Genomic DNA, 13,394 nt, shown 5'->3' on the forward strand with positions numbered 1-13,394 from the left:
CTACAGCTACCTCTATAGAGCCTGGCTTCTAGACACTGCCTACACTTCACTAAGAGGGGATACATAGACCTAGTATATGGTGTAAGTACCTAAGGTACCCACCACACACCAGGCCAGCTTCATACAACTAGTTAAAATGGCTTCTAGACACCTGAAATACATAAAACTTTGCAGGCATGTTAGTTAATGGGCACTTGCTATTAATATAAAAATGGGATTGAAATGTGATCATGTAACTTACCATTGCATTTTAAGGCATACATATGTAACAGCACGTTCATAATAAAGCACTGGTATTAAGGAATATAATATATGATTCTGCCTTCTCATCAGTTAGGTAAAGAGGTGCTCCCCAATAAAAGTGCTCACTATAGAGAGAGGTTTCTAATGGTATTGCCTTGTCTTCTGAAATAGCCAGGATACCAGCAGGCAGTGACCTTATGTGTGTACCTTATCAGAATTAGTATCCATGCATACCTTTTTCTTGCACACATTTGCCAAACATTAATGTCTCAACTTTGATGTTCAAAATTTGGGAGCTCAGTCTGCAACACTTTGGAGTAATATGTTTGTTCTAAGCATACTTTAGGAGGGTATAGCTAGGGTTAAAAGAGGTAAAGTAAGGTCTAGAAATGGCTTAATCTTTAAGAGGCTTAGCCATGGATTGGCTCTCCACTTCTTTGATTCTGTCCATTAGGCCTCTGTGCTATTCATCCTATCTTCTAACATATAGTTTTCAGCATGCCTACCTGCATCCCACTATAGCAGGGCTCGATTATTGAAAGTGATCTACACCTATGCCTTTTCAGTGCTGAATTGTTTCATCGTAGAACCTGTTCCTAATTCAAAGCTGTTCTGCTTATTACAGATCATGGCCGACTGTTTGTTTGACAGCTCTTTCTAAAATATGTCCTCTTCACAAACCCACTGTTTGCATGTTTATATGTCCTAGAAAGTGTAGTATGTCTTGGACTTGAGGTGATATGTTGCTTGGTGCTTGCTTTTTGTGTTCTGCTTATATGCCACAAATGGAGGTGGCATTAGTGGCCTCCTCCAGCTGCTAGTACGCCCCTTCAATACATTTCTCACTCCCATACTACATCTCCACTCATGATTCAACACAGGCTTGCAAGTAAACAACTGAATACTTTGCAGATGTCAACATTCTGATTTTGCTGGATTTCTTGAAGTGTGAGGTAATTGTGCTCTTGGGGATCTCAGAACATTTGGTACGGCCAAACTGCGCTCTTTACCTTTTATAAATATATTTTTAACTTCCTTCTCATGTACACACTCGTGGACCTCAAGCACGGCACCTTTTCTCTATGTTATCATATATATACTGTTAAAGCGCCCATGCACTTCTTTTTGCAGCTTTCAGGTTCCTGTTTGCTGCTTGACAGAAGCTTAAAAATAATTTCATATATCACCCTGGCCAAACTGAGACTGCCCTGGAGTTATTACTCTTAATAAGTTGTAAATTAGAGGAGAGCTTCAGCTCCTATTTCTTCTGTTCTTTGGCATTCTGTGGGCAGGCTTTTATCGTGGAACTGATGGAACACATTGTCTTGGTCTACCTCTTTGCTCCTCCCCTTTCATGAGAAGAAAAAGCAGCAAAGAGGTAGAGCAAGACATTGTGAATATACAAACTAATTTAGTTTCATGAATGGCTCAACTTACTGCCATGAGGACGAACTGACAGTTCAGTTTTTCAGGCATACAAGACTTTACTTCTAATACTCACACAAACCTCAGAGGTATGCCCTTGCTAAAATGTCTTAAGTGGAATGAAATGGAAAGTTTTACCCTTTGTTTGACATATGTGTGTTTTCTGTAATCAGGTATCACCTTCAGGCTTTAAGGCACCTCTATGTGCTGGCTGCAGAACCAAGACTGTTGGTGCCAGTGGACGTGGATACAAACACCCCTTGTTATGTGCTATTGGAAGTTACCTACAAGGTATTGATTCTTCGTTTCACGTGTTGTGCAAATCATATTCAGCGAAATGCAAAATATTTTCTGGTGTGGAGAGCTAATGCCAGGAGTCTTTATGCCATTCCAGTGAAAATGAACTTAGCCCAATAATTCATGTCATTTGGCACAAGATATAAACCCAAGTCTTTATTACTATATTGCATGTTATTTCAAGGCTATCTGACCCATGCAATGTTATTTCTAGGCTCAGGTGAAATTTGAATTATGTGGTGTAATTTGCATAATTTCAGAACCTCACAATATGCTTGTCATTAAGAAAAGTCCCCAGAATTACACAATTCTGCCATGACGTGTAATTATGTTTCTTTGAGGCAAAGTGTATTGCATGCAAGTGTGAATAACACAAGCATCTGTTGCTGGTGCCATTTTTGTTGTTCGTGCTTTATTTTTTTTTTTGCTGTGACGTGCATCCTTGTGATACATTTGCTTTAAAATATTGCAGTAGACGATGAGTCTGCTTTTGAACCAATTTTCCACAAATGCAAAAGCAAACTATGCTAATTTCACACACCCCTAGTTATTGCTACAGTATATAGCGTAACTGACTTGTGAAAACAATACACAACACTCCTGATAACATTCTGGAATCATGTCACAAGAGAGCAACACTGGGCCATACTCACAGGGTCTAGTTATTGTGGTTTAATTTCACTGCATAAATGTGCCCCCTTGTACTCTGGCTATGGCTCAGTACCCTTCTTTATAACTATGGCTCTTGAAACAACAGCATGGAATAAACCATTCATCGTGACCCACTCAAGACTTTCTTTTTATTGAGTCATGACTACCTTCTCCCCCCCTCCCAACAATGCTAGAAAAAACATATTGTCCTTTGTGCTTCTGCATATGTGCTGTTTATTTCTATATGGGAAATTCTGTTGCACCAGTTAGTACGGACATGTGTAATGTGCCGATTTGTAGAAAAGATCCTCCTGTTGTATGGGATTGCCTAATTTATTTGTAATTCTATAACATTGCCTTTCCAAATAGATACCACTTTCTACTGACCTATGTAAGGAAGCAGTGTCACTTAGACTCCTTTTTAGAAGTTATGGAAACGGAGTTCAAAAACATGAGCACATCCTATCCATTAGATTGCTGATAAATGTGGTATGCATTAATAGGAGTCTTTTATAAGTTGATATAGCCTATCTTGAATTTTATTTATATCTTAGTGAACACTCTTCCATTATGGCAATTCTTTTCTTATGTTAAAAAGGTTTTTATATATTTCCTATTGTAGTGTGCGGTGGAGTGCTGTGAGAATTACTACCTCCCTCCTCCCAGTTGCAAAGAAATCAAGATCAGATATCCCTTCTAGTTTTGCCACCATACACTCTGTAATTGGCAATTTCCATTCAGTATTCATATTTATTTCTATTTCTTCATTTAATTATTATTTCTATCAATTATCTCTCAAGCATTTATTTGTTTCGCACAAATTTTAAATGAATTACCCAAAACATTTAAGAGAATTAGACCTCTTCCTCAAGGACACAATGAACATGCATTTTCTATAAAGTAAAAAACATATATATTTGAAAAAATATATATCCAGCATTGTGGTGAAGCAAGTTACGGCCCGCGCAGAGTCTCCATTTCAGATTGTACATTTTAGCTTAACATCTTTTTCTGATGCTGACTTTTAACATGCTTTTACACTCATGTGATAATGTGCTGAGAAGATACTTTACTTGCAGCCTATGCCTTGTAGCGTTGCTGTCATGCAGTCTACATTCCGTCCAAGGCTAAGCATACAGAACGCGATGCCCTTGTATCATGATTGTCTGTTGGAGATAGCTCTGAAATTAGACATATCATTTCATCAGCTCTGCACCTCTGACACAATGCGATATGAACAGTGCTTTCATTATAAAAATTGCCTCTGTGGAACATTTAGCAGAGGAGCACTTCAGCTGAGATTGTCCTGGAACGTGGTGCCCTGTGACCAAGATACAGCTCTACTGACTCTGACCTCCATCCTGCAAGGGCCGATAGCCTGCAGTACATCAGACCGGCTCCATGGCTTTCTGATGCATCTTACCCACGTCTGGCAGGGGTTAGACTATCCCAGTGGACCTGGCAGAGGGTACTCTCACTATGCTCTCGATAGTGTTAATAGTAACAGATAGAAATGTACCAACACAGTAACATTATCATGGTTGAAAAGTTTCATTTTTCACCAATTTTATAATGCTGGGTACCATGCCCCGTTTCATCTGCCTAATAATCTCAGTTTATGCCCCTATGCAAGAATACAATTGTTGCAATACATTTTTGAAAACACATTTTTGTATCTTTCTTGTTCCGATCTTGAGCATGCAAAGTAAGGTTGCATATACCATCTGGTATCCTATTAAGTTTAGGGACTCAGATGGGGCACTGTGAGCTAGCTAGGATTTGAGTCAACATTTCCTGATAGTATTGACATACTGAATCCCCTATATCCTGAAGTTTGTTGACCCGCTACACAGTCCTACTTAATTCGTAGGGACTGCATAGCAGCATTCATGACTTTTTAAAATATGTGGCTGCATTATCAAACCTATAACAGTTTCTTCGATTCTTCAGGCCTATGATCAGCTGTTATCACGTTGGCATTTTGCATCTGCATGACATTTACCAAAATGGGCGAATTCTGCTATCTTATGTTTTTGATGTTTCTACATTTAGTAAATGTAATTCCATACTCTAAAATAACCCTCCTCGTTTTATCTGTTAGAATTGTTGACAAAAGATGGCACATGACATCCACTCTTGTATCCCATAACCATTATATTGATACTTACTCTTCCTATTTCTTCCTTTCTTGTTTAATTTTCATATTTCATAATGTTGATATATATTACAAAAAGAGTTCAAATTTAGTTTTTTTACCAATCCATTCGCATCAGCTATATTTGAGAAATTCAAACAAAAAACTTACCTTTGCAATAATTTCTGTGTATATTGCCTCCTCTTCGGAATCTTTTTTCCAAGTTCTGCTATTACAAATACTATCTGTGATATCAGATGTCTTTTCTCCACAAAATGTTTTACAACTGAAAATGCTGAGTTTTTTTTGTTCTTTATTGGAAAGGTGCTCTTTCCACCTCAGTTTCACTGGTCTTTCCCTCATTCATATGTAGTCATAGCCACATGGATATTTTATTCCATACATAGTCTTTTGTGACGCATGTTGCATAATTCCTCAAGTCAGTAATTCTTTCAGTGTGTGAATGATTTAACATTCCTCATTTCGTTATGTATTGGGAAGTAAAAAAAAAATAAAAAAAATAGAGAATGATATGTACCTTTCCTCTTTGCGCTCATGTATTTTTGTTTTAAAGTCTCTTTGCCCGCTGTCATGCTAAATATCACGATTTCCCACATTTTTGCCATTTGCATATGCAGTCCAAGGTTCCTATTAAACTTATTTTTGCATATTTAGATTAATTTTTACTCTCCAATCTTGGTAATTGCCATGCCATGTGAAAGGCTTATCTTAAAACAACTGAATATAGTATGAAGGATCAAAGGAATTGTTAAAGGTTTCATAATTCATCCTATATTAAACTTCATAAAGGCTACACATATTAGATAACAGGTTCTAAAACTTAAATGTTTTTATTTTATAGAAACCCTATATATAGCTTGTTCAGCAAAACAGATTTATCTACTTACTTTTTATATCTGTGTGAATCAGTTTCAGTGAAACTCTTGTGTCCTGACCTGTTTGGTGAAGCGAGTCATATATACACAATTCAAAATGTAAATTGATTCATTTCATTATTTGACTTCACTGGTACTCTTTATGATGCCTTTTTCAATATGGTACCACACGCTCAAGTTAATGATTAACTGAAGTCATCGAGCGAGCACTAATCCTACAAAATACATATCAGTTATGTTTTGGCGCACCGTTATGAAGTGCCACTCTCCTGTTTTTAGTATAAGTTTGTTTCTCTCAGTATTGAATGCCTCTGTTTCATAAAGAAACATCAATTTTGTGTTGGGCAAGTTTGGGAGAAAACTAATTTGAGTGCAGTGTCTTTTCATTACGCAGGGTATGTGTAGATGGAAAACATATTTTGTATATTTGCATATTGCTGATCGCTCTTGTTCTTTTGACATTTTGTTACATTGTTAACATGAAAGATGAACGGTTATAAATTATAATTTTTGTTGCAGCCATTGACTTTTACCTCTCCACTGAATTGTCTAAACCAAATATTATTGCTGACCTCTTCCTTCAGGAGAGTGCTTATGTTATTTGAGATTTTCTACCACTTAGCAAATAATATTTCCTTCACATTTCTATAGTAAGAACCCTTTGCATACTCCTTGCATCTCAGCATTCTTTTGGCACGCCCGTGCCAAGTGTCTGCTTTCTTCTTAACCTTTTCTATAAACTCATTCACATATACATAAAAATATGTTTTGTCTGTATAGTAGTGCAGGTGTTAATGAATAGTGCGTAGTTTAGTAGGGATACATTGAAGCAACTTTCTTCATTGACATATTAGTCAAAAGGACCCTTACTAGAATATTCAGATTCATTGGTTCCATCCTGTTTTTAAGGTTTCTAATTTTAATTTGAATCCTAACCATGGAGTCCCTTAAGTGGTTGGGTGAACTTTCTCGATTTTGAATTACTTTTATGCAATAACAAGCACTTTTTTTCTAATTATCTAGGGTACCCAGTGGTATCAGGAAACAATAGAAGAACTAATGGCCCCCACTCTGCTACCTGAGCTCCACTTGCTAAAACAGGTGAGAAAATTAATTTTTTAGTGTGCTAAAAGTACTACTAAACTCTTCCTCAGTTAAGTCGACTTTAGTTTGAGACATTGGCAGTAAAGAGGCCAGATTGCCTTCCTCACTTTTAAAGGAGTTTGCCTGAAGTAATTATATTTATTGTCTTAGTAAATTTGTTGAATTTGAGATATTATACATTGCCTTTGTGTCCACAGATCAAAGTAAAGGGACCACGATATTGGGAAATAGTGATTGATTTAAGCAAAGGGACTCATCAACTGAAGTAAGTAGATTTGATGATGTGTGTTTACGGTTCAATTATCTTTATTTTTCTGGTACTTTAATGCCTTTACAAATTCAAGAATGTTTTCATGTCCTGGATTAGCGCTTGGTGTTTACCTTCCAAGATGAAAATAATGACATTGCTTTATATAGATGAAAGCCACTTTGGCTTTTAAATTTGTCTCCAGATAGCATTTCCCTGAACAATGTTATTTGCAACTTAGGACAGTAAAATGTGGCCATCTAATGTACCCAAATGAGATCCATGTTCAGAGTTATTTATTAAATATTGATATCCTGCAGCATTGCTTTCCGTTAGTAAGTGTGGCTCATAAAACCTACATATTTCAAAAGTAAGCATTTGAGATACAAATATAAAACCTGCCTCTTTAGAATAAATCCAGTGCATTTGCCAAGTGGTCATCTTTGTCTGGGGAGTCATCAGTATTTCCACTTTAGAAATCTCTCTTAATAACATCCTGTAGTGATGATTTGCTAAGACGTATCTTTTAAATAATTAAAAATATGGCATCAGTTGCTTTTCACTGGGACAGGATGTACTTGAGGTGGGATTTACAAACAGTAATTGATCCTTCATTGAGGAATTGACTCTGTTGCAGATTCTGCATGTCTGCTTGCATGGGAGGACATTCTTCCCCTCTTTAATTCTAGCTTTAGAAAAGACGCAGCGTATTCCAAGTTATCATAAATGAGTGTACAGTAATTATTAGTGTTAGCTTTAAAGTTAAAGATAGAGGAGGAGTCTCAAAATACTAAAAGCTTGGAAATATATGATTGCAGGCGGAAGGATTGTTTGTACGAATGGTTTATATGTTAACTGAATTGTTTGTGTTCTAATTGTGTTACAAACATTTTTTCACCATTCAATATGCTGGTTTACGGTTCTGTTTCAAAGGCTGATTATGCTGTAAGTTTGATAGCCTACATATATATTTGGTGCTTTTGGGTCCTCAAAGTCTGTACCATATTCTGTGGCAGGCTTTACACAAGCAAAATGCTGAATTAATAAAATTGGGATTGCAGTTTGCATATGTTTGTGTGTAGTATTTGTATAACGCAAGCCTAGCCAAGAGGCAGTGGTGCTTTATCCAGTGTCAAAGATAAGAATACAGTCAACAAGTGATTGGAGAAGCAGCTGTTTTGTGCACTGTTTACTTCTTCATCCTACTGTGCTCTTTAAAGAGTTGCATCTTCAACTCCTTTCTTTCCTTTAAGCAGGGTTTGGGCAAACCTGACGGCCATGTATGTTGTTCCACATCTTGGGTGCTTTGATGTTAAAGGCCTGGTGCTTTGTTTTTGCTTCTGTACAGTTTGCCTTAAGCCTGATTGTGTCCTAGTAACAGGTATTCCGAGAACCATTAGAGATGTTGAGTTTGTCATCCAGAAAGGCAGGGTTCCAGGTCATGAAGGCAAGGACCCGTGGAGCAAAGTGGAATTCCATCAGAGTGGGGGATGATGTGATCATATTTCTCCAGGCCTTGGGTCAGATGTGCTGTGGTATGTAGGATATTTTTCAATGGGTGGAAGGTGAGTCTGAAAGTCTAGAAGACCATGGAGCCAGGGGTTTCCACCATCAAGATGCACGAGAAGGAGCACTTCAACAACAGTTCTGAAGTCACTTTGTGGTAGGGACGGTTTCACTTTCTACAACATAAAGAGCAGGTACCAGACCTTCTTTGTTTTTTGGCAGTGTGTTCCTTTTTTTTAAGTGTGAGGTTGCTGTCCATTGCGAATCCAAGGGACTTGACATGGGTGAAAGTTGGGGTTCAAAACCATAAAAATTCATGTATTTTATTCTGTTTTTTTCTTTTTGTTCTCTGCAGTTAACAGTAATTCTGTGACTGTGGTGTTGAACTTCAGACAGGGGCTGGAAATTCAGGTTTGCATAAGGTGCAGGCAGTGCATGAGGCATGGGATTTATGGAATAGAGGAGGCTTTCAAGTAGTATTTACTAATTACAACATCGACATTGCAGGAACCATGAGACAAAAGTAGTGAAGAAGGGTGTTCCAGTTTCTTTGTGGCTTATAGGAAATGTTTTGGTGCATTGCAACATATAAAGCTAACAAAAGACATTAGGTGATTACTGACGACCTATTTGAAAATTGGAATTGGCTCATGATTGATTGGAAGCCAAGGTACAGCCGCTGGCTTTTGGAAAGCAGAAAACCATTGAATGGACCAATGGATTCTCCTCTGATGTCCATTTCACAGTGTGCAGTTTATTATTAATGTATTATTGCATTGTTACATTGGTTGATTTTAGAGGTCTGTAATGTTCTTTACTACTGGTGTCTATCCCCACAATTGCAAGTTTTCATAAGGAGTTACAAATCAACTCCCACCTTATGGATTTTAAAGAGCCATCATCTCCTGCAGCTCCGTGTGAGAACTGCACCTTTGCACTGTGCTGTATCAGTGTATTTAGCACAGGGCAGCAACTTGGTATATTCAGAGGAACATAGAGCTTTTAAGCTGTTTTGGGGAACCTGATGAATTGCTGACTTTGTTGATGCTATCCATGATTATTAGGAGATTAGAATGATTTAAGTATTTTGTCCTGAACTAAGGTTCTGAGGTCTCATCCTTCCCACCATCCTCCACCTTATCCAGGATTACAGAAAGAAAACAACACACTTGATATAAAATGATGTTTTCATTTTTTCCCCAAAAATATACATGTTGACATTAAGTTTTGGGTTAGTCAAATAGAGGCATCAGTGATGACATTAATACATTCTTAGGAAAATGTTTAGCAAATTGTGGTGTGATAAAAATGAGTGGTTTGTTGCTTGTATGCTATATAACATCTTTCATGCTTAAGCCAGAGATTCTCTTGTGCACCGGTTGCAGCGAAAGGTGACAAAACATGGTCAAACTGTTTTCAAGACTAAATAAACAGCTTGTGGATGCATTTTGGATGTGTTGCAGTCTTCCAGTTGAAGATGAAGAGAGTTCCCAAAATCATTGCAGGGTTAATCCATTGATCCCTATAATCCTTTTTTCTTTTAACTTTTCAAAGGTGAGAAAAAGAAAGACCACACACATTTTGCAGGTGGAAAAATGTAGATATAGCTGCTAATTGGTGTAAGAGCTGTAGCTCAGAGTCTAGTAACGTACTCGGATTCCTTACATCTTGCACAAAGGCAAGCACCAACAGAAACAGCTAAAAAATCATCCATCCCATCTCCTCAGGTGGCTGTGATAAGCATAGTTTACTTCATAGATAATTTATTGTCAAAGTTATTTTCCATCCATCTGTGAACAGTCTTGAGTGCCTGAAGGATGTCCAAATGAGAGATTGCACGTTGAAGAACCCTTGTGTATTGTCTGTATATATATAAAACATAAGATCAAACTCCTGTTGCAGATGTGTTAAGGATCATTAAAAAAGATTGAAAATCAGAGGTACGATTGAGAACTTAAGCAGAACCCTTCAACTCACTGGTTGGAATCATTAGCATCCCTTGGGCTTCTTCAGCAAAAGGCCTATTACTCTTGTTTTACATTTCTTAGGGACAATCTCTGTACTGAAAAGCATTTTGGCAATATCTAGGAGATCAGGGGTGACTTTGCTTTGTTGTAGGTTGATTTGTGTGAGATGTGAGTCTTTTACTCAAAACCTCCTCAAATTCTGGTGCAGAGAAGAGCTGAAGCATAGCAACGCAGCCATACTCTATCTACCATACAATAAAGAACCCACTTTGTTGCTCTGTTCATAAGTGGCCTTTTTAAGACGTAGGTGCATTAATTCACCCTGTTGGCATAGATGGCTTTGAGTTTACCCCTCAGAGCCGTCACCTGCATCTGGAAGGGAAAGTGCTTTTATGTGCTTTTCCAATGTAGAAAGTTCATCTTCCAGTAGTAGCCGCTCTTTAGTTTTTGGATGCGTCAGTGTGGATAGCAGGGAAATGCATTTTTGCCCTTAAGAAGAGGCATCATTTTTTACAGGGAACCACATGATCTTTTTACCCTTGTTGAGACTGTGCAGTGTCAACAGTTCATTGGACTATCCATGAGAAAACTTGCTAGGAGATGCATTCCGGCTGGAATGGAACTCTGGATTCCTGTACACATTCCTGCCTCCGCCTTTCCTCCCACGAGTTCTGAAAAAGATCAGGTACAACAGGACCCAAGTCATTCGAATTGATCCAGATTGGGCCAGGAGAAATCTGTGTTACCCAAAGCTTCTGGGCATGAGCACCTATCCTTATCAGGCTGCCACTTCGAGAGGATCTTTTGTCTCAGCAATCAAACAAGGTCCTCCTCCAGAATCAACACAGTCTACACCTCCAGGCATGGAGCTTGAGCGGCAGCAGTTGATTGCGCTTGATCTGGCCCTGGTAGTGGTGAAATTCATCTTCACTGCTATACTCCCTTCCCGGAAATTCATTTATGCTGGGCAATAGGCCATGTTTGTGGCTTGATGTGATGACCATAAGGTTGACCCTTCACTAACAAAACTGTGCATGTCCATGTTTGTTTGGTCACCTGCCCACCAAGTCCTTGTAATGAGCACCATAAATGGTGATTAGTTGGCCTTTTTACATTTGCCGGACCAGCCGCATTTTTTAAATCAATGCTTGTGATGAGGTGTATATTTAAGGTGGACACATGTTTCCTCCTAAACAGTTTGAGAGTCCATTGTGGAACTTTGAGTTGATCCCAAAGTTTCTCATACGCACACCTTTGGAGCTGATCCATAGCTGCTCACTGCATCTCTGGACCTTGAAGACTCTCTTCCTATTGTAGTTACTTCAATTTGTTGCTTGAGTGAGCTTCAGGTACTGTTGGTGCATCCGGTGTACACCATCTGTTTTCCAGACAAACTGGTGTTGAGAACTCAGGCAGTTGTCTAAAGTTGTGACACCTTTCCACGTTAGGCAGTCTATCACACTGCCTGCATTCTTTGCCCCTTTGCATCCCTAGAAATAGTAAGAAAGGCTTTTTCGGCTGGACTCCTAAAAAAGGGCTTTAAGCTTTTCTATTGATTTTGCAAAGGAGCACTGTGTGGACAATCTGTCTGTGCCTTTTCTCCTGGGCAAAGAAGTGGAGAGCCATGCAGAAAAGGATCCTATCGAGGTGGGTAGTCCTCTGCATTAAGATCTGTTATGCATTAGCCAAGAAGCAGCCACCAGAGGTCCGAGAGCCAATTTCTTCAGGACTAAGGCTACAACTACTGAATTGGAACACTGAGTATCTGTCCTTGCCATCTGCTAGACTGCGACGTGGGCGTCAGTGCATATGTTCATGTATTACTGCTGCCTTGACACCAAAGACTGACTGGTAGGACATTTTGAATGCTCGGTCCTGAAATACTTTTTTGGTCTGAGTCCACCCCACAGACCCTCCACTTGGGGAGGTACTATCTGGAATCTCTTCCAGGGTGAGGAATCTACCTCTAGACACATCAACTAGAAGAACAAGTTACTGAGCTTTGGTAATGTTATTTCTGGTGGACAATATTTTTTATTTATTTTACATATTTTCGAAAATGCTGATTATAACCATTGCACATTACATCTTAGGAAGGAAAACAGGAAAAATGCGCATTTGAGCACGTAACATGTCCAAAGAATGCAGAAAGAATTTTGAAATGTATAGTGTTTTGGAGACCACCTAAAGGCCACGTCTAAGACATGCAAAGCAACCATTGCCAGCTATCACTGGATATTGCTTCATTAAAAACGTATAACCTAAAAACACAAGGTAAAAACTCTTGCCTTCCAACTCGTCCCCCAGGAGTGTCCTCTAACTTGTGCTATAGGAATGAAAACAGGTAACAAAGACAGACTAGACACGGCATGCCCGCCAGTACCACAGTAGCAGTTCAGAGAGGTGCATAGGGTTCAGCAGGACTAGCATTCGGGTAATCTCAGAACTGCACGGGGTGGTAGGGGAGTGTCATGCCCTGGACAAGCGCGGGGGTCACAGGGGCACATGGAGCAGTGAGGTCAGTCGTTACTGATTGGCATGGAGCTGTTTCGAAGGTCTGCTGAGGCCTCAGTTAAACAAATGGGGGAGAGGGAGGGACTCAGGAGAGCCACTCATCATCTTTTCTGTAATTTTTGACTGCTTATCACAAAGGCTGCGATTGTAGTTTGCGCAGCTCTTTTTGCCGTCTGTCTGAGGAACAAGGGTGTGGAATTTATTAAAATATCTACTTGTCCATGGGGCACATTGCTTCATCAATCTACTTGTCCTGTAAAAAAATCTACTTGTCCCTTTGGTGCCATGTAGTACGGTGACAAATTATGGCAGCAATCTCATTATCTAAGAGCTCTGATAATATCCTCTCTGATTATGCCAGGGTTACTACTATATTAGGGCTTGAATACTTGCAATTTCAATCCCTACTA

The 13,394-nt window shown here is 38.9% G+C and overlaps 1 protein-coding gene across 2 annotated transcripts in view; it reads left to right on the top strand.

The window, feature by feature from the left end:
- Positions 1–13,394, top strand: part of ANAPC1 (anaphase promoting complex subunit 1) — a 614,893-nt gene that overhangs the window by 499,267 nt on the left and 102,232 nt on the right. For both annotated transcript variants that reach the window (XM_069234703.1, XM_069234704.1), the window contains exons 39-41: positions 1,842–1,959; positions 6,670–6,747; positions 6,948–7,015. In XM_069234703.1, coding sequence (XP_069090804.1) covers positions 1,842–1,959; positions 6,670–6,747; positions 6,948–7,015 — 264 coding nt within the window. The remainder of the gene's footprint in view (positions 1–1,841; positions 1,960–6,669; positions 6,748–6,947; positions 7,016–13,394) is intronic.

The sequence above is a fragment of the Pleurodeles waltl genome, chromosome 5 (genome assembly GCF_031143425.1).
Source record: "Pleurodeles waltl isolate 20211129_DDA chromosome 5, aPleWal1.hap1.20221129, whole genome shotgun sequence".
Taxonomy (NCBI): domain Eukaryota; kingdom Metazoa; phylum Chordata; class Amphibia; order Caudata; family Salamandridae; genus Pleurodeles; species Pleurodeles waltl.